At 42.3% G+C, this 20,469-nt stretch overlaps 1 protein-coding gene and 1 pseudogene across 1 annotated transcript; one reads left to right on the top strand and one right to left on the bottom strand.

The window, feature by feature from the left end:
• The first annotated feature begins 442 nt into the window (after window positions 1-442).
• LOC127782472 (disease resistance protein Pik-2-like) lies at window positions 443-5,398 on the top strand. Its single transcript, XM_052309671.1, has 4 exons — window positions 443-729; window positions 1,050-1,928; window positions 2,201-4,211; window positions 4,955-5,398. Exons 2-3 carry the CDS (start codon window positions 1,075-1,077, stop codon window positions 4,206-4,208), a joined length of 2,862 nt encoding a protein of 953 aa, XP_052165631.1. The 5' UTR covers window positions 443-729; window positions 1,050-1,074; the 3' UTR covers window positions 4,209-4,211; window positions 4,955-5,398.
• A 3,866-nt stretch (window positions 5,399-9,264) lies between these two features.
• LOC127782471 (disease resistance protein RGA5-like) lies at window positions 9,265-17,926 on the bottom strand (annotated as a pseudogene).
• Between the last annotated feature and the right edge of the window lie 2,543 nt (window positions 17,927-20,469).

Below are 20,469 nucleotides of genomic sequence, written 5' to 3'. Positions count from 1 at the left end.
TACACGACAAGTGGACAAGAAAGGGAGGGGTATGTGAGTATGGGCCTGTTTAGATCATATCCCACACCAAAATTTTATACTCCGTCACATTAAACGTTTGAACACTTGTATGAAGTATTAAATATAGGCTAAAAAATAACTAATTACACAGATTACGACTACTTTGCGAGCAAATCTTTTAAGCCTAATTGCTCCATGATTTGACAATGTTATGCTATAGTAAACATGTGCTAATGATGGATTAATTAGGCTTAATAAATTCATCTTGAGGTTTACTGACGGATAATGTAATTAGTTTTTTATTAGTGTTCGAACACCTCATGCGACATCCTATATAGTATCCGATGTGGTGATGAAATCAACAAGTGACGCGAGGCAGGCAGGAGTTCCTTAACTTTCTTGCCAAACTATATGCTTGTTTGTAGGAATGCAGGTGGGTAGTCTCGCTACCCGCATAAAAACCCACTTACTAGTTTATTTCTCGCATGGCAGTGCAAAATTTAGAAGAAAAAATGAACTAGAAGTGGGATAAGCAGGAAAAAAAAATCCGCTTGCCCGCACCGCTTGCATCCCTACTTGTTTGCCGTCAGACACGCTCTAGCTCCTCCGTTGCTTGGTCAACTTCAGGGTCTCCGGCCGTGCATATAGCTATTCGTCGGGTTAAGCTACTCTAAAATCCCAAGCTTCAGATCGAATCGAGCTACGAATCACGTCCCAGGGCAAAGAAAGGTAGGCCTTTTGAGTTAAAATTTCAAAAGATTTCTTGATAGAATTTTTGGATCTATAGTATTTCTTAAAGGGTTGTAATCACCAAACTGGGAATTCTGGGCTGGCAACTGAAAGTTTTGTTACTGAGTGGGGAGGTGCAGGGTTGAACTAAGAAACTAGAGATAAAACTTTCAACATTTTATATGTTGGTCGTTTTGATAAAATCGATGTTGTTTCCCCGTGAGTTGGAAATTTGATGAAAAAAATTAGAGCTAAAAGTTTTTTTTAAAAAAGAAATTCTGCTTGAAAACTCATTATTTATGTGGTTTGTGATGATGAAGGAGAGGAGCTTTTTCGATAGCAAGTATGGAGCTGGTGATGGGGGCAATGGAAAACCTGATCCCCAAGCTGGGTAAGCTGCTCAAGGAAGAGTACGTCATGCAGTCGAGTGTGAGAGAGAAGATCCAGTCTATCTCACGGGAGCTCGAGAGCATCCACGCTGCTCTCGGCAAGATCGGCCAGGTGCCATGGGAGCAGCTTGACGATGAGGTGAGGCTTTGGGCGCGTGATGCCAGGGAAGCGTCCTACGACATGGAGGACATCATCGACTCCTTCCTCGTGCGTGTTGATGGCCATGAGGCAAGTGAAGCTCACTGGTTCAAACGGTTCTTGGAGAAGATGACCAACCAGTTCAACAGGATCAAGGCTAGCCATGAAATCGGTGTCGCAATCAAAGAAATCGGTGAGAAGCTCCAGGAGGTGGCTACCAGGCATGCGAGGTACACAATCGACAACATTGCCATCAAGCCTGTATGCCCTGCAACTGTCGATCCCCGCCTCTTGAGTATGTACAAAGCGTCGGCAGAGCTTGTTGGAATTGAGGGGCCTATGGATGAGCTCATGAAGATGTTGGATATTGATTTGCCGACCAAGAAGAGGAAGATCGAAATCGATGTGTCCGTTAGAAAACCGAAGATGGTATCCATCTTTGGGTTTGGAGGACTTGGCAAGACCACTCTTGCCAAAGCAGTCTACGACAAGCTTAAACCAAGTTTTGATTCTGGGGCTTTCATTCCGGTCGGTCAGAATCCTAATATCAGGAAAGTTTTTAGGGATATTCTCATGGATCTTGACAAGCAGTCATACAATGACTTAAATCTAAAGCTGCTGGACGAAAGGCAACTCATCAACAAACTCCAGGAATTCCTCCAGAAAAAGAGGTAGGAATATAATCACCAAACCTTTGGCGCCTATTGGTAGAGAATGTAATAACAATTAACTTTCTCCAAATTATTGCATGCTACAGTTTGATGCAGATTCATGTTGTTCCTCCTTACTACTTCTGTTTATATATATAAGAAAATCTCATGCTACTGTAATATGGTTGATGGTTTTCCGCGGTTGTTGTGTTCTGCTTGCTTTTACATGTTCTTCCACTAGTTTTAATTACTAACTTTATTCCCTTTCACTGTTGTGTGGATATATGTACCAGGTGTTTTGTAGTCATTGATGACATATGGGATAAGGATTCATGGAGGTTAATTAGATGTGCACTACAAGACAGTAACCATGAAAGCAAGGTAGTCACAACTACTCGTATTTATGAAGTTGCCACACAAGTGGGCGAAGTTTACAAAATGCAGCCACTTTCTCATGATGAATCAAAAAAATTATTGTACACAAGAATTATTAGCGGTGAAGGTGAGTCTCTCCCTAGTACATCGGTTGAGGCATGTGACAAAATACTAAAGAAATGTGGCGGTGTGCCTTTAGCTATCATCACAATAGCTAGTCTGTTGGCCAATAAACCAAGGGAATACTGGTCCGAAGTGTATAACTCTATTGGTTTAGAACATGGATACAATGATGACGTAGATAATACAAGAAGGATATTGTCTTTGAGCTACTATGATTTGCCGTTGCATCTGAAGCCGTGCTTATTGTACCTAAGCATATTTCCGGAAGATTATTATATTGAGAAAAATTTGTTAATATGGAAGTGGATAGCTGAGGGATTTGTACATGAGAAACAAGCAGCAAAGTTAGGGTTATTTGAAACCGGGGAGGGATATTTCAATGAGTTGATAAACAGAAGCATGATCCAGCCAGTGGAGCATGAGTACTCAGGGTATATAGATGGTTGCCGTGTTCATGACATGGTACTTGATCTGATCCTCTTATTGTCAAGTGAAGAAAACTTTGTCACTGTAGTAGATGGCAGTAAGGAACATGAACTTTCATGGAACAATGCCCGTAGATTAGCTCTACAGCATTTGAGTTTTGAAAAGAACGGGAATCAGTTGGCTAATATGGGTGTGAAGCAAATAAGGTCTCTTATTATGACCGAGTGCTTTGATATGAACATGCAATTACCTAGCTTCCAAGTTTTACGTGTATTAGAAATACAAAAGCAAGGCAGTCGGAACATTGATGGTAAAATTAAGCTGCAGCATGTTAGAAATTTACTTCACCTTAGGTTCCTCAATCTAGAATTTATTGATTCTATTTCTCTCATAGAGCAAGTCAGAAATCTGAGGTTTCTACAAGTACTTCATCTGAAGGAATCTAACATACAAGAGCTGCCAGAGTCAGTGGGCCTGCTAACAAAATTGTTGTCCCTACGGGTTGATATATATGTAAGGGTGTCGCCTGGTGTGATCGAGAAGCTGACGTCCTTACAAGAGCTGTATTTGAGGCCTTATAGTGATGATACGTTCCAGTTCGTGAAGGTCCTAGGCAAGCTGAGGGATCTGAGGGTGCTGCATGTTAAGAACCTTAATCTTGATGGACAGGGTGAGACATCATCACTGCTGGAGTCCCTATGCAATCTGCACAAGATCCAAACTTTGGACATTGGCCAAGATTTTGATCTAGATGAGGGTGTTATGTGGGATGCAGGATTCACTTCCCCTCAATGCCTCCGATACCTATGCTTGAGGCCTTTGAGGTTTTATAGAATGCCAGAGTGGATTAACTGGTCGCTTCTTCCAAACCTCTCTTATCTTGAATTGACAGTGAATTTTTTGGAAGAGCCAGACCTGGAAACCCTTGGGAGGTTACCAAAACTACGATACCTCGCTCTGTATACACACTGCGACAGGATAGTAAGCATCAGGAAGATTGCCGATGCTGGTGATACCTGCTTCCGTGAGTTGAGATTTTTGAACACACCCTACTTGTGTGTCCGGTTTGATCAGCATGGCATCATGTGCAGCAAAGAAAAGGCTGTCATGCCAAACGTCAAAACTCTCTGTTTTTGTGTTTATGTGCGGATCCTAAAAGATGCCGACATACTTGGATTTGACAAGCTGTTTAGCTTCGCTCATCTTGGAAGAAGTTCGCTCCAAGAAGTCCAAGTTAAAATCGAATGTTGTGGTGCTCGTGCCATGGAAGTCGAGGAAGCGGAGGCGGCGTTGGCACACGCAGCTGCCATCCATCCCAACCGTCCTACCCTTAAAATCTGGAAGTTTTCAGAGGAAGAGATGCTTGCCCCTCACTAGGAGGTACGCTCACACAAATGGGTCTCATCTTTTCGCTTATACTTAGTCTTATCAGCTAAAATTTAAATTTTTAAGTTTAAAATTAGAGCTGATTTCGAGATTTTTTCATCGGAGTTTATTTTTCAGCCTATGCTTTTAGATCGCTAAGAACACCAATATAAACATTTTATTCACAAATTACTTTTCCTTTGCAAATATAGTGTTTGACTTATTCCACAAATAAATGAAACGATGGGCCGATTAATCGATCGGACTTTTTCCGATGGGTACTGTTATACTACGTACTACTATTATTATTAAGAGCAATTTTACGGTACTTGAGGAGGTACTATGAGGTACCACATTTTCTATTGTAAATTTAGTACCTCTTCGTACCTAGATACTATGAGGTACCATGAGGTACCAAATTTTACATTAATTTTTTGGTACCTCATGGTAACTCCTCCAAGATCGTAGAATTGCTCTATTATCAAACAGTAGAAGACGTCTCAACTGTTGGTTTATGACTTCTAGTAGTGGTAGAAAAAGAGTATTCGAGTAGTACTTGGTGTGGCAGTATAAACAAATACCGGTTTAAATTCGTTTAAACCGTTAGTAAAAGAACATTATATTTATAAAACACTTCTTGGAACTTTCAGTGACCGCTGGCTCCCATTTTTGGTGATTGAGCTGTGTATCATCTATTCTTCTCTATATTAATTAGTTTTCTTCTTCTTTCTTGATGGCCACTTGCTTCTCCTTCCCAGCCTAGCAGCTTCTTTCCTAAAGTTGTTGTCGAAAATCTCAATGCGCATGAGAGAAAGGACGACGATCTTCGTTTTGACCTCGCGTGGATGCTCCAGCGTAATCCATGTGTAAAGAAATTCAGTGTCTCCATCGACTGTGAAAATGTATGTCTTGAGGAGGTGGAGAAAGCGGAGGCGGCTGCGAGATATGCAGTCGACTTCCACGCCAACCGCCCGACACTTGAACTGGTAAAATATGGTGAAGATAAGATGGTGTTGTCTGGCCAACACCAACAGGTATGCACCCCAGGTTGTCTATCTGATTCTAATCCCTAGTTGGTTACTGTGAATCCCATTAATTTGGTTCAACGCCTCCTCTGTGACGTACTCTTGAGCAGCTCACCCATCTTGGGGATGAGGTTTTCCATTGCCCCTGTCACCAGCTCCATGCTTGCGATCGAGAAAGCTCCTCTCTTTCTTCATCATCATAAACCATATAAATAATGAGTTTTCAAGCATAATTTCTTTCTTTTTTTAACTTTTAGCTCTAATTTTTCTCATCAACTTCCAACTCACGCAGCGAGAAACAACATCAATTTTTATCAAAAGTTGAAAGTTTTATCTCTAGTTCACCCCTGCACCTCCCCACACTGACACTGAGTAACAAAACTTTCAGTTGCCAGCCCAGAAGTAATTACATTACAACACAGATCCAAAACTTCCATCAAGAAATCTTTTCAAATCTTAACTCAAAAGGCCTACCTTACTTTGCCTGGGACGTGATTCGTAGCTCGATTCGATCCGAAGCTTGGGAATTTAGAGTAGCTAAACGGTTAAGGGAAGGGAAGGAGTCGTCGTTGCCTCGTCCGAGAGCAGCGATGGGATGGCATTGACAGGCTGGAGGCAGCTGTGCGCGTGGTAGCACTGCAGCAGAGAGGGCAGCGTCGCAGCGGCGCAAGGGCGCAGTGCATTAACCCGACGAATAGCTAAATGAAGGCCCAGAAACCCTGAAGTTGATCAAGCAACGGAGGAGCTAGAGCGTGTCTGACGACAAGGGATGCAAGCGGTGCGGGCAAACGGGCTTTTTTTCCCGCTTATCTCACTTCTAGTTTATTTTTCTAAAAAAATTTTATACTACCATGCGAGAAATAGTAAGCGGGTTTTTATGCGGGTAGCGGGACTACCCACTTGCATCCTACAAACAAGCAGATAGTTTGGCAGGAAAGTTAATTAAGGGACTCCTGCCTACCTCGCGTCGCTTATCGATTTCATCACCACATCGGATACTATAAAGGGTGTCGCATGAGGTGCTCGAACACTAATAAAAAAACTAATTACATTATCCGTCAGTAAACTGCGAGACGAATTTATTAAGCCTCATTAATCCATCATTAGCACATGTTTATTATAGGATAACATCGTCAAATCATGGAGCAATTAGGCTTAAAAGATTTGTCTCACAAAGTAGCCGTAATATATGCAATTAGTTATTTTTTAGCCTATATTTAATACTTCATACAAGTGTTAAAACGTTCAATGTGACGGGGTGTAAAATTTTGGAGTGGGATCTAAATAGGCCCATACTCACATACCCCTCCCTTTCTTGTCCACTTGTCGTGTATCGCACAGTCAATGACGGAGCAAAGGTGCCATTGAGCTCGGACGGCTAATAGCTTTTTTTTTAGTTGATCACACTACACCTATAACTACAGAAATTGCCTCTGGTACTGGTTGAGAACCGGCCTTAGATGTTGGAGTCTCAAACCGGCACCAAGAAGGCATCATAGATGAGGGATTTTATGGGTGCTGGTTTTAGAATAAGCACCTTTGACATCCCAACAATAAAAAAAAAAACAACTCGATGCATCGGCTCGAATCGAGGCAATGCATCAAGCCACTCCCCATCACCCATGAGATCTCACACAATCATGAACAAAAAACACATAACAAAAACAATGAACACAAAATTCATAAACACAAATCAAAACAAAAATCATCACAGAACAAACGTTGCCCCGCCCACCATCGACGCAGCCTACACCGACCCGCCCACGCCGACACCAGATCTGCCATGCGAATGACCGTCCCGCCCACCACCGATGCGGCCTACGTCGTCCTGCCCACAGTCGACACTGGATCTGCCACGAGAACAACTGCCCCACCCGCTGCCGACGCCACAGAAACAGCTTTTGACAACGTCCCGCCCGCCACCGATGCCGGATCTGCCATGGAAACGGCCGGATCTACCACAGGAGACGTTGTCCCGCCCGCGGCCGACGCTCTGGACACCGTACCGCACGGAGAGGGGAGGAGAGAGGTGGAGCTAATGCAGATAATTTACTGGTTATTTAATTTCCGGATAATTAATTACTGTAAATAAAAAATTTGGCTGGAAAACAGATAAAACTTATCTAACTCTTATCTAACTGTTTATTGGTCACGTACAGTAGTTAGGTGGTAATAGTAAAAATGATGATAGATTTACCATCACCACTACAGGTGTGTTCAGATTCTAAAAAATTTTGGTCAAAACCGTCACATAAAATGTTTGGATACATGCATGGGTATTAAATATGGATGAAAAAAACTAATTACACAGTTTGCATGTAAATTGTGAGACAAATCTTTTGAGCCTAATCAGGGGTGGATCTAGGAACAAAAAATTGGAGGGGCTCAAATACACTGTTTCTTCAACCTCCAGCCATTTAGGGACCTTTAGTTTATCATTCATGATGAAAAATTGAAGGGGGTGCTCCAGGGGGTATCCATGGGTTTTGTGGGTGTAGGGGAGACTCGAGTCCCCCCCGCACCCACGTTGGATCCGCCCCTGAGCCTAATTACACCATGATTTGACAATGTGATACTACAGTAAATATTTGCTAATGACGGATTAATTAGACTTAATAGAATCGTCTCGCAGTTTACATGCGGAATTTGTAATTTATTTTATTATTAATTTACGTTTAATACTTAAAATGTGTGTCCGTATACTCGTATCCTTTAAAATTTTTAAGCCTAAACAATTAAACACGGCCTACTTACCATAGACATCGTTGGAATGTCTGCAAGACCTCCACGCCTGCAAGAATTAGGTTTTGCCAGCATCAATTCAGTAGGTCCCTCCTCAACAGCTTCCCTGCACCCAAACACCCAGCTCACAGCAGCCCTCCCAAAACAGCAGCAACAGTGTGAGTAGCTCACACCGATTGGGAGAGCCGAGTCCACACCGAAAAATGGGAGCAAGTTCACGGGACGAAGCTTAGAGCATCTCTAACAGATTGGCTATTTTGAGCTCTCCAAATACTCATTTGGCCAACCATCTAAAAAATTAGAGAGTCAAATCTGCCTTTCACTCCAACAGTCTCTCTATTTATCCTCTCTAACAGTCTTTCCCCTTCTCGACAGCGCAGACGCAGGCCGGGGGGCGCCGCCGCTGCCACCACAACGAAACCGGGACGCCGCCGGCGCCGTCCAGCCCACGACCGCTGCCGCTGCCGAAGGCGAGTGCCATCCTGCTCCTGCGCCTCTGGGACCCGCCGCTGCGCCACCACGACGAAGCCGAGATGTCGCTGCCACCTCCAGCTTCCTCAACGGCGACGGCGTGCAGGGCCAAACCCGCCTCCTCGCCGCCCTCCCGAGCCGCACCCATAGCGCTGGGGAGGCGTAGGCGGAGGCCGCGCGACGGAGGTTGCCCCCTCCTCCCGAATCCACGCTGCGCCGCCCAAACCCACGTCACGCCGGAGGCAACGGAGGTCGGGCATAGCTGGATCCAGACGACGGCAACGACAACCTCGAGGATGACGTCAGTGGATGGCAACGACTGGCGAGGCGACAGTGGTTGGCGACCTCGACGATGGTGGCGCTCCGGCGTGGGTTCAAGACGCTTGTCGTGACTCGCGCCGTCCTGCTCTCCGCCGCCGGCCCGCCCTTCTGTGCCGCATCGAGGAGGTCGTGGCTGCGTTGGCGGTGGTGTCGAGGTAGTGGCTGTGCACGGCGCCTGCGTTGGCGGTGGCGTCGGGGTCGTGGCTGGAGAGACGAAGGAGATGTGGGGAGGGGGAATCTGTGTGGGGCTCATGATTGGCTAGCGATTTGTAGTTGGCCAAATTTGGCTAGTGGAGGGAGGTTTTGGCCTGCCGGATGGCTTATCCATCCGGTTAGAGATGCTATTGGAGCACCTTTTTTTTTGTTAGAATGGCTAAAATTTAGCTTAAAGAGTGGGATGGAGAGACTGTTGGAGATGCTCTTACCTCGTAAACCTCCCTCCGCTCGGGTGATGTCCACACTGGGCCCCCAACGACGCCATCCGCCGTCCTCTCTTTCTCCATGCCAACCTTGTCATTGCTCCCTCTCCAGTGCATCATTGTACCACGCCGAGGAACCACAGTAAGAGTAGTCCACGCCGAAAGAAAGAGCCAAGTCCACAACGAGAAAGGGAAAAATCAATTCACAAGCTTAGGCCTCGGTTACATCCAAAAATTTTTTTTACCAAAAACATCACATTAAATATTTAGATATATGCATGAAGCATTAAATGTTGAAAAAAATCAATTGCATAGTTTACATGTAAATTGCGAGACGGATTTTTTTAGTCTAATTACGCTATAATTTGACAATATGGTGTTACAGTAAACATTTGCTAATTACGGATTAATTAGGCTTAATAAATTCATCTCACAGTTTACAAATAAAATCTATAATTTATTTTATTATTAATCTATATTTAATACTTCGAACGTGTGTTCATATCCTTTAAAAATTTTATACCCAAGGAATTAAACACGGCCTTACTCTGTGTCGATGTCGACACCTGCGTCCCACCGCCGCCGTCCATCACATCCGCTGCCTCCCTGGCCGAGAAAGTGGTAGTACGCATCGTTGGATCAGTCGGCCCCGTTGATTTTGGAGGCAAAGGTATAATAACTTCATCGTACCCACTTGTTTATAATTGGCCTGTGTATCCTAGCTTTATCGTACATTCATTACTTTTAATTTTGTCACGTAGTATATCACTCGTTTTCCTGTTGGGGGATAGTGATGAGGGATCAATCAGAGGCGCCCGCCCCTACAGGCAGTGGGAAATTTTAGCACCATGATCGTACAACAGGGTGTGGCCAGAAAACATATATTCACTCCGTATTATAAACAGTAATAACTCCATCCCAATTTAAATATAGTTGGGGGTTTTCGTGTTCAACGGTTGACCATCCGTCTTATTTAAAAAATTTATAAAAAAATTAAAAAAAATAGTCGCACATAAAATACTATTTATGTTCTACTCCCTCCGTTCCAAAATATAAGGCATAACAGCCACCCTCAACCCAAAGACCAAGAAACAATTATTATCTTCTAGTTTGGATCATCCTAATAAATATAATGCATGCATCGAATAGAATTAGAGATCTTGAGGGTTGATGAATTAAAAAATTAATAATTTAATGGAGAAGAAGTCCTAGTTAATTGTATGCATGTATGCATGTCTTATTTTATGGAACATCCAAAAAAGTAGTTACTTATATTATAGAACGGAGGGAGTATCATCTAATAACAATAAAAGTAGACTAGTCTAAAAAAATAATAATAAAAATACTAATCATATTATTTTTTAAATAAGACAGACGGTTATGAATAGTGCAAATCTACACTCTTTATGAGACAGAGGTAGTAGCAAATTACCCATGCTTTGCAACAGGAAGCATTAAATTTGTTAATTGATGTGATGTGTATTGTTTCCTTCACAAGAAAGTTTTCACTGAAATAAAAAATGAACAGTAATAAGTGCGAGAGCGAGGGGCAATGCGATAAAATAGGCTAGTGAGAAGGTTGAGCAAACAGGTAATTTTACTATCCTTGAAAAAGTACATGGAGGCAGAACACTTTAAAATTTGCTACCTTCAGGTTCTAAGTACTTCGAGGCACCAAAAATTCAGCGTAAAATTTATGTACCTCGAGGAATACTCTTTCAAATACCATAAAATTTCACTGACTAAACGGTTCGTTACTCTCGTTGCTCGGTGAAATCAATACCAACAATAACATTCGGAAGAGTCAAGTCTTGCTTTAGCTATGGAAAAAGTACGAATTGCGCCTGAACTATCACAGTCGATCGAATTACCCCTTGAACTCGAAAAGCAAACATTGCTCACAGTGAACTTTCAATACAGGACAAATTACCCCCCTCAACCGAATCCAAAGCGATTTTATTCTACGTGGCGTACGCATGACAGTCTAGTCAACATTTTCTTTTAAAATAATGGTGGGACCCACATGTCATATCTTCTCTTCCCCTCTCCCTCTCTTTCTTCTCTCTCTTTCTCTAGTGGGCGCGACCACGCAAGGCGTGCACGGCGGCGCACGGGGGTGGGCGGTGGGTGGCAATGCTAGACGTAGAGGCGGAGGTCGAAACTGGGTGGTGAGCGGCAGCGTGCACAGCTAGGTGGCTCCGGCCGACAGCAAGCGGCGGCGGGCACAATGGCTAGGGAGGGGAACCGGTCGGTGGGCTCCAGACAGCGGCGGAAGCGGCATGGAGGGGGTGCGGCTGGGTAGCTCCGGTTGACGGCAAGCGGTGGCAGGTGGGCTTAGGCAAGGCGAGATCCAATGAGGCTGGCTCCAGTGAGGCGGGCATCATCCACTATCACCCTTCTTCCTCTCTTTCCCCGGAGGTGATGCGAACATCGGCGAGGCGAGCCTCACCATCGTCATAGTCGCCCCTCTACTAGCCACGCTTGTCGTCGCTCGCCACTGACCGAAGCATCCTAACACCGGTATTGGCCGGAGGCGTCAGCAAGGCTTCACCAGCACCACCTCCACATCCACCCCATCCACTCCCTCCTAGCCTTCTTCCCCTCTGCCTCGGCTGCGACTGTGGCAACCGACATGCCGCCTCAGCTCCGCATCCCATCCATGCCGGCCGCGCCCGTCCTTGTCACTCCCGCCACCGACCGGAGCCACCCAGCCGTGCGCGCCACCGCTCGCCACCTAGCTCCGACCTCCGTCTTTGCGTCTCGCACTGCTACCCACTGCCCAACCCCTCGTGCCACCGTGCACGCCTTGCATGGTTGCGCCCACGAGAGAGAAAAGAGGAGGAAGAGGGAAAAAGAAGGTATGACATGGGGTCCCACCATTATTTTAAAGAAAGTGCTGACTGGATTGCCACGCATACGCCATTAGGATAAAAACGCTCTAGATTCGGTCGGGGGGAGGGGTAATTCGTCCGGTACAGAAAGTTCAAGGGAGTGATATCTGATTTTCGAGTTAGGGGGTAATTTGGTCGACCGCGTTAGTTCAGAGGTAATCCATACTTTTTCCTTTAGCTATATACATTAGTAACCTGCAAATAAATATATATTAATCCTCAACAAAATATTTCATGTAAACAATACTCCCTCCGTCCCAAAATAAGTGCAGTTTTACACTATTCACGTTCAACGTTTGACCGTCCGTCTTATTTGAAATTTTTTTATGATTAGTATTTTTATTGTTATTAGATGATACAACATGAATAGTACTTTATGTGTGACTAAATATTTTCAATTTTTTCTCAAAATTTTCAAATAAGACGGATGATCAAACGTTGGACACGGATATCCACGGCTGCACTTATTTTGGGACGGAGGTAGTAGCAAGTTCTACACAAATAGAAAATGATTGTTTATTATGCGGCTGTGGCAACCGACATCCTGCCTCCACGTCCCATCCATGCCGGCAGCAATAACCACTGAATAATACCTATTTTATGAGTAAGCTAATTTTGAAATGGGTATGGATAAAATTGGTGTGGGTTACCCGTACCCTCCCCAGGGGCAGCCCTAGCTGGCAGCATCTTTACAAACTCAAATGGAGTGAAAAGGTTTAGGATTTGCCTTACATTTTCAATTTGGTGTGCAGCAATATAGCAAATCCTATTTACAAATTTGATGTCAAAACTCCAAACAACACCCACAAAAACATCTCTGGCCTGTATCCCTTCATTTGATGATTTGGTACAAATTCACCATGACTTCTCGTTCCCTTGCAGTCCGGGGCGGGCACATTCCACAGAACATGATAGCAGTATATCATCCTTTCTGCGGAGTTTTACAGTACATACAAGTAGAACAGCCGGGCCAGAGCGCACTTAATAATAGGATGAAATTCAGATTGAGAATATTCACCACATACCTCACAATCAGGGATATCATCAGCATACCTCACAAGGGCCGTTTAATTTCTTCTCCATATCTATCAATTTTAAGAGTGGGTTTGTTGGGATGGATGTCAGCTGCATGCTCCAATGCCGCCTGTGCTTCCTCCACCTCTGCATCACAGGCATCTCGGCAGCAGATTACAACAATGATTCTCTTTAGCGAACTAGGGAGGTTCTCCAAGCCAAGCTTGTCGAAACCAAGCATGTTCGCATCTTCTAGGAACCGCACATGGACATCAGTCTCAAAGGTTTCGAGGCTTGGCATGAAAGAAGATTTTATCTCACCGCCACTGCAGTCGCAGCAACTTAGATCAAACCGGACTGATGAGCCAACAATCTTGAAGGATTTCAACTTCTGGAAGTAGCCACCATTGCCAGTATGCTTAATGCTAACTAGATTTGTGTAACGCGAGTACAATTTTAGGCAATATAGTTCTGGCAACATCCCAAGGGTTTCCATGTCCTGCTCCTGGATAACCTGCACTGTCACGTTTATAAAGGAGAGGTTTGGAAGAGCTGACGAGTTAATCCAAGCAGGCAATCTGGAAAACTCGATGCATACCAAACACAAGCGGCGGAGGTGCCACGGGGAGATGAATCCTGTTCTAGTCCATGTGACGTTCATCCCCCATAATATACCCAAAATTTCCAAATACCTTATCTTGTGCAGATTGTCTAGAGACTCTAGCAAATCTCTTGCTATGCTATCATCCATTACATCAATCTTAGTCCGGAGCACCCTCAGCTCTGAGTCTACCTAAGTCCTTAACAAACTGCCTTGCAGCATTCTTCTCATCAGAGTACATGTCACCAGCATCCTTCTCGCTGAAGCACATGTCATCAGCATTCTCGTCATGGTGCATTTATGCAGCTGCAGAAGGCTTTATAATCCACAGCTCTTGGAGGGATGTCAGCTTCCCGATCAAACCAACCGGTGCGGCAGCGTAAGCATGTAGGCACAGCAGCTGTGTTAGCATGCCCACAGTATCTGGCAGTTTCGATATAGAAGTTCTCTTCACATCCAATGTCTGCAGAAACTTCAGATCTCCAACCTCCTTGGGGAGATCTTTAATGTTGACACCTACTAGCCCAAGGTACCTTAGGTGAAATAAACTCCTAAAATGCCGCCAAATACCATAATCCGCAGAATATTCTAGACCTAATACCCGTACAGCTCGGAAGTATGGGAAAACCAAGCTAATATCATCGCACTTGTTGGCAAAAAAGGACCTCACTTGCTCTGCAGCCATATTAGCCATCTGACAACGGTTTTGCTGTTCAATACTCATACCATGCAGGGCTAACCTGCGAGCATGGCTCAGAGGAAGTTCCGACTGCTCATGGCTGTCCAATACAGTGACAAAATTTTCTTCCTTTGACAATGAACGGATCATATCAAGAATCATATCATGAACACGGCAACCATATACATAGCCTTCCTCATACACTTGGTCACTTTGGAACTTCGGTCCATACCATTCATATTGTGACACCGCTGGCTGGATCATGTTTCTGTTTATCAGCTCGTTGAAACAACCCTCCGCAAGCTCAAATAACCCTATCCGTACTGCTTGTTTCTCCTGAACAAAACCTTCAGCTATCCATTTCCATATCAAAAGATTTTTGTCGATCTCAACATCTTCCTGAAATATGCTTAGATACAATAGGCAAGCCTTTAGATGGGAAGGCAGATCATAGTAGCTAAAAGACAATATCTTTCTAGTATTCTCTACATCATTATTACCTCCATGCCCAAAACCAATGGAATTGTACACCTCAGACCAATCCTCTTCGGGTTTGTTCGCCAACAGACTAGCTATTGTTATTATAGCTAATGGTACACCGTCACATTTGTTCAAAATTTTCTCACATGCCACGGCTGATGGTCTAGTAAGACATTTGCCTTCAGCACTAGCTATTCTTGTGTACAACAATTTTTCAGAGTCATCACGAGAAAGTGGCTCCATATTGTAAACACAACCCGCATGTGTGGCAACTTCAGAAATACGAGTAGTTACGACTACTCTACTTCCACAATTACTATCTTGCAGTGCACATCTGATTAATTCCTATGATTTCTTATCCCATTTGTCATCAATAATAACAATGCTCCTGTACATCGGAAGGATAAACATTAACAAGCAAGAAGCATGTCAACCATCAACAGGTAGAACAGGAGAGAGTTCCCCTTAAATGATAGAACAAGAAGTAATGATTAGTATTACATTTGTCCCATAGAATCAGTCATTGTCCTAATCTGGCAATTGTACGCAATATTTGTGTTTTAAATTTAACAACCAGAATAAACAGTACAAACAGATCCAAAATTGGATGTTATATTAGTGTATCAAATATATTTCCCCGCAAAAAAAAAGTGTATCAAATAAGTTACAGATAAAGATGTTTATACAGGCTGTTAAGGCACTGTTTTAAATAAAATTACAAATATAATACATGCATGCACCAGCAAATGCAATGAAAAAATTGAGTAGATGACGAATTCCTAGTAAAACAAAACTTCAATCTTTTTTTTTGTTGTGCGTAGATATTACCGGTGTGGTAGTTTTTCATCTCTCAATGTGATAATTTCTAGCTAAGCCTTATAAAGTGAATGTGGTGTATCCTTTCAACCTTGTTTTAGAGGGTTTATTTCATATTCCAAGGTGTTTTAGGTGTGTTATTCCTTCCATACTCAAACAGTCTTACTTTGTGTTTTATAGGCACATCCATTTAGACTAGCATTTAGAAATAATAAACGTAGTTATCCTCATTTTCAAATTTCAATACCTCCTTGGTCTTTGTGCAAGATTAAGTATAAATTGTAAATTCGGAGGGAAGGAGCATAACATATTTTTGGCAAAAGGTCATCTATGGATTTTTATTTTATTTTATTTTTGCAAGGTTACCTGTGGAATTTTGGAAACCATACTTGAAGGGAGTAGAATTATTACAAGTGTACATAACACTAGTTAGGCATAAAGTAAGCATACTAAAGCTACCAAAACTAACAATCACACCAATCTTTGCGACCAGCATTCGATGATTGAATAACTGAATATATAATTATATATCAGCACCTCTTTTTCTCGACTAGATCCTTGATTCCGTTGATGAGCTGCCTTTCATCCAATGTCGTCGTTGTATTTGAATGCATATAGTTTTGCTTGTCAAGATCAATCAGAATGTCCCTTAAAACTTTTTTCATGTCAGGATTCCGACCGACCGGAACAAAAGCCCCACAATCGAAATCTGGTTTAAGCTTGTCATAGACTGCTTTGGCAAGGGTGGTCTTTCCTAGTCCTCCAAATCCCACAATTGAGATGATCTTCTTCTTATCAGACAGATGAATATCATTCCTAGGCGATAGCATGTTTATGATCTTGTCCATTGGTCCGTCAACGCCAATAAGCTCTGTTGACCTTTTGTACAGAGCCTGAATGCGAGGATCGATGCTCACTAGACCTGCAGGCTTTGTGACAATGCTGTCGACTCTGTACCTGGCACGCCTAGTTGCCACCTCCTGGAGCTTCTCATTGATTCTTCGTATCGCGCCAGCAATCTCGCGGCGATCCTTGGCTTTCTTAAATAGTTTTCTCATCTTCTTGCAGAGGTGCCTGAGCACCCGTGGGTCATCGGGCTCATGACCGTCATTGAAACGCACCAAGAAGGTGTCGACGATGTCCTCCATGTCATAGGACAGCTCCCTCACATCACGTGCCCAGAGCTTGACCAGCTCGTCGAGCTGCTCCGATGGCACCTCGCCGACAATACGGAGGACAGCGTGCACGCTCTCGAGCTCCCGCGACAGAGACTTGATCTTCTCTCTCGTGCCCCTCTGCAGGTCATACTCGTCTTTGAGCAGCTCGCCCAGTTTGGGGAGCAAACTGCCCAGCACCCCTGTAACCAGCTCCATACCTGGGACCAAAGCTATGTGCAGCAGCAGCTTTCAACTGATGGATGGTGCTAATCTGCCCCAGTGCCTAGCTTCTGCTACAGGCACCTCAATTTGTCAAATTCCTTGGTCTTCTCCTTCATCCGAAAAAAAAAACATAATAAGGTTCCAAGGACAACTTTTTTTTTTTACTTTTAACTCGTTTTTCTTCTAGAAACTTTCAACTCACTCAGCAACAACAAGCTTGTTGTTTCCTTTATATAAAAAAAATCATATTGCTCAATTTTATCTTAATTACCAACAAAAAAAAGCTTAAACTTTTAGGTCAAGTATATGTATATGAACTCCCAAATCCCAAGTAGAAAATCAGTCCATCTTCCTAGCTACGCAGTGACAAAACTTTCAGCTCGAATTGAAGCTGATCAGAACATCCTATTGGAGAAAAAAAAATCAGAATTCCTGACCTTAGCTTCCAACTACAGATCCGAAACATTGATCAAGAAATAACTAGAAATTTGAACTCAAAGGCCTACCTTTTGCCTAGGTGATTCCTAGTTAGCAAATGGATTGAACCTGGAGCGCCACTAGCGAGCAAGTGTAGCAGCACTGCGTCGGATGTAGCTCTGGCGATTCGCTGCAGTGCAGGATAACATGTAATTATACCAAGCTACGAGGTCGTCGAGTTAGTTTTCTTCTGTTCTTTTTTTTTTTCTTTACTTTTTGAGAGTGAGAGCCAGGACCCGGGTAACGAAGTCAAAGGAAAGTGAGGATGGGAATCTCTGGCTCTCTGCTCACTGCAACCACCACCACATGTCTAGTCATACCCCTTCTTTATCCACTTCACAACTTGGATAAAAACTATGGAATTGAATAGAAGCTCCCATAATTCTTTTGAAAATCTCATCTATATTATAGAGCTACAAAATTTTATATTATATTTTGAGAAACACAGTATAAATACAAGCGCTCATATGCATGCGCACACGCTTATATCATACCCCTGTGTTTACCTTCAAAATATTATGGCATCGCTAGAAATTCGAGTGTAATAAACAAAAAAGTTTTCACACGAGTGGTAGATAGTAGTTCTCTTTTTAGTTTTCTACTAGTAGGGGAAAATGCAAAAACCATTCTAGAAGTCACTTTAAGTTTGATGTTTCCACCCCACAAGTCATTTGTTTAAAATGCTCATCCTTACTCGGTTTTATTGCGAAAACCATCATAGTATACACATGCTTAACCGAATCAATATCTCTACTACTTAAAAAAAAAATAAGAGATGTTTCCTTCGTCCATCAAAACAAAAAAAAAATAGCGAAAAAAAACCCGACTCCTATCCGATTCCCCCTCAGAAACGAAAAAAAGTCCGACTATAAATCCGATTCCCCCTTAAAAAAAAGTCCAACTCCTATCCACTCCTTTTAAGTCCGAGATCCCCGCCACCACTCCTCTCGGTTTCAATCTATACTGTGATATCTCACACATCTTGGTGAAAGAAAATGATGTGCTGGATTAAAGATCTGTTTACAAAAATGGAACCTACAGGTCGAGTGTATTCCATTTTTCATATGATTTTAATTTTTGGGTTTGTACTTTTGCATTTGAGTCTCTCTAATTTTTATATTTACATTTGAGTCCGTATAATCTTGCAATAAGGTATTTGAGGTCGTTTTTGTTAAAAATAATAATAAAAGAGAGAGAACAAAAGCATAAAGGTGCATAAAAAGAAAAAGGAAAGCTGCACAAAAAAAAAGAAAAATAACAACAGCAAAAGTTCTGTTTCCCTACATGGCGAAAAAAACCATAGATCCGAACGGAAAAAAAATCCGATTCCTATAAAGGCAAAAAAAAAATTGGTGAAAAAAATACTAGATTCGATTCCTTTAAAAACGGGAAAAAAGTCTGTTTCCTATAAAGGCGAAAAAAACAAAAAAACATCTAAAAAAGCTCGTCCAATTCCCTAAGAAAGTGGCGAAAAAAATGGTTCGTATAAAATAAAAAATGCAAACAATAAAAAAAATGAAAAGGGCGAAACAAAGTCCGATTTCTAATCAATATATATCTCTTCTATATCTCTAATATAATCTAACTATTTCAAAAGAGAAAATGCACGAGAAAAAAAACGGTTCAAAAAAAACGCGTGAGAAAAAAGCGCAAAAAAACACGCTAAAAAGGTTTTTCATCTTCCATAAAAAAATAAAAAACGCACGAGAAAAAATATTTCCGTCATTGGTAATTTTTTTTAAAAAAACATGCGAGGAAAAAACTATCAGAAAAAACACGACATTTCTAAAAATGGTTTAAAAAAACCACGCAAGAAAAAAACACCGTCTATTAAAAAAATCGCTCCAAAAAAAACTGTCAGAAAAAACGTTAAATCGATGGACGCTTGAGTCGGATAGTATCCGTCGATTTTTGGCCACCTACTACATAGCTTTTATTTCATCATATATTCTCCTGTATTAGAAAAAAGCAAAAAAAAAAGAACATTTGAAAAAAACTAGCAAAAAAACGCCCGTGAAAAAATTGTCAAAAAAGGCAAAAAAACACACGAGAAAAGAAAGCAAAAAAGCGATGAGAGCAGCAAACAACCTATTGATTTGAGTTCTCATCGTCTAATCTCTTCATTTTTGTTTTCTTCTTCTCCCCTGTTGAATGCTTCTCAGCTAATCCGTTGCATATTTGCATGTGCTTTCATGTTGTGTAAGGAGGTCACGCAAAAGTTTTCATATTTTCCAGAAACTTTTAATTAGATAAATCAATTGTTAAACTTGTATGTCCATAAGGGTATTTTGGATATTTTTAACATAAGGTCCATCCTAATAGCGTATTATAAAACAATTAAAAAAGTTATCGGTATATTATAAAAAGCAACAATGTCAATAGCAAATTGTTGAATTCCAATTCTCTCTTTTTTCTATGTAGGCTGCTTGACTTGGATTGGCTCTAGCGGCATGATGGCCCAGTACAGGCCCAGGCAGCAGGGCACACGCGTTCGTGACGCGGGTGTGAGGCCCGCCGGCTAGGGTGCTTCGAAGCTTCGCTGCTTTCGGTGTGGCCCGGCTTGGCGGCTTCCATGGGAAAGAAGAGGAAAATGTATATATAGGGTTTTCCTTAATTCGTACTCCCTCCGTCTCATAATAAGAGATTTTAAGTTTTTGCTTGTAACGTTTGACCACTCGTCTTATTCAAAAATTTTTAAATTATTATTTATTTTATTTGTGACTTACTTTATTATCTACAGTACTTTAAGCATAATTTTTCGTTTTTTATATTTGCAAAAAAATTTTGAATAAGACGAGTGGTCAAACGTTGTAAGTAAAAACTTAAAATCTCTTATATTATAGGACGGAGGGACAAACCAATTGCTGCTTGTTTGTTTTTGGTTGGTTTGCTTTCTTTGTACCACTTTACCGTTATCATGCGATCGAGTAGATTTTTGCTTTTGAAGGGAATCCAATT

Source organism: Oryza glaberrima, chromosome 8, assembly GCF_000147395.1.
Source record: "Oryza glaberrima chromosome 8, OglaRS2, whole genome shotgun sequence".
Classification (NCBI taxonomy): domain Eukaryota; kingdom Viridiplantae; phylum Streptophyta; class Magnoliopsida; order Poales; family Poaceae; genus Oryza; species Oryza glaberrima.
The sequence above is the reverse complement of the archived record's forward strand: the minus strand, read 5'-3'. Positions and strand labels throughout refer to the sequence as shown.

Bases quoted from the DNA above. Each gene is read 5' to 3' on its own strand.
- LOC127782472 (XM_052309671.1), top strand. From the start codon at position 1,075: ATGGAGCTGGTGATGGGGGCAATGGAAAACCTGATCCCCAAGCTGGGT. The intron at 1,929-2,200 runs GTAGGAATATAA...TATATGTACCAG, and splicing joins GAATTCCTCCAGAAAAAGAG to GTGTTTTGTAGTCATTGATG.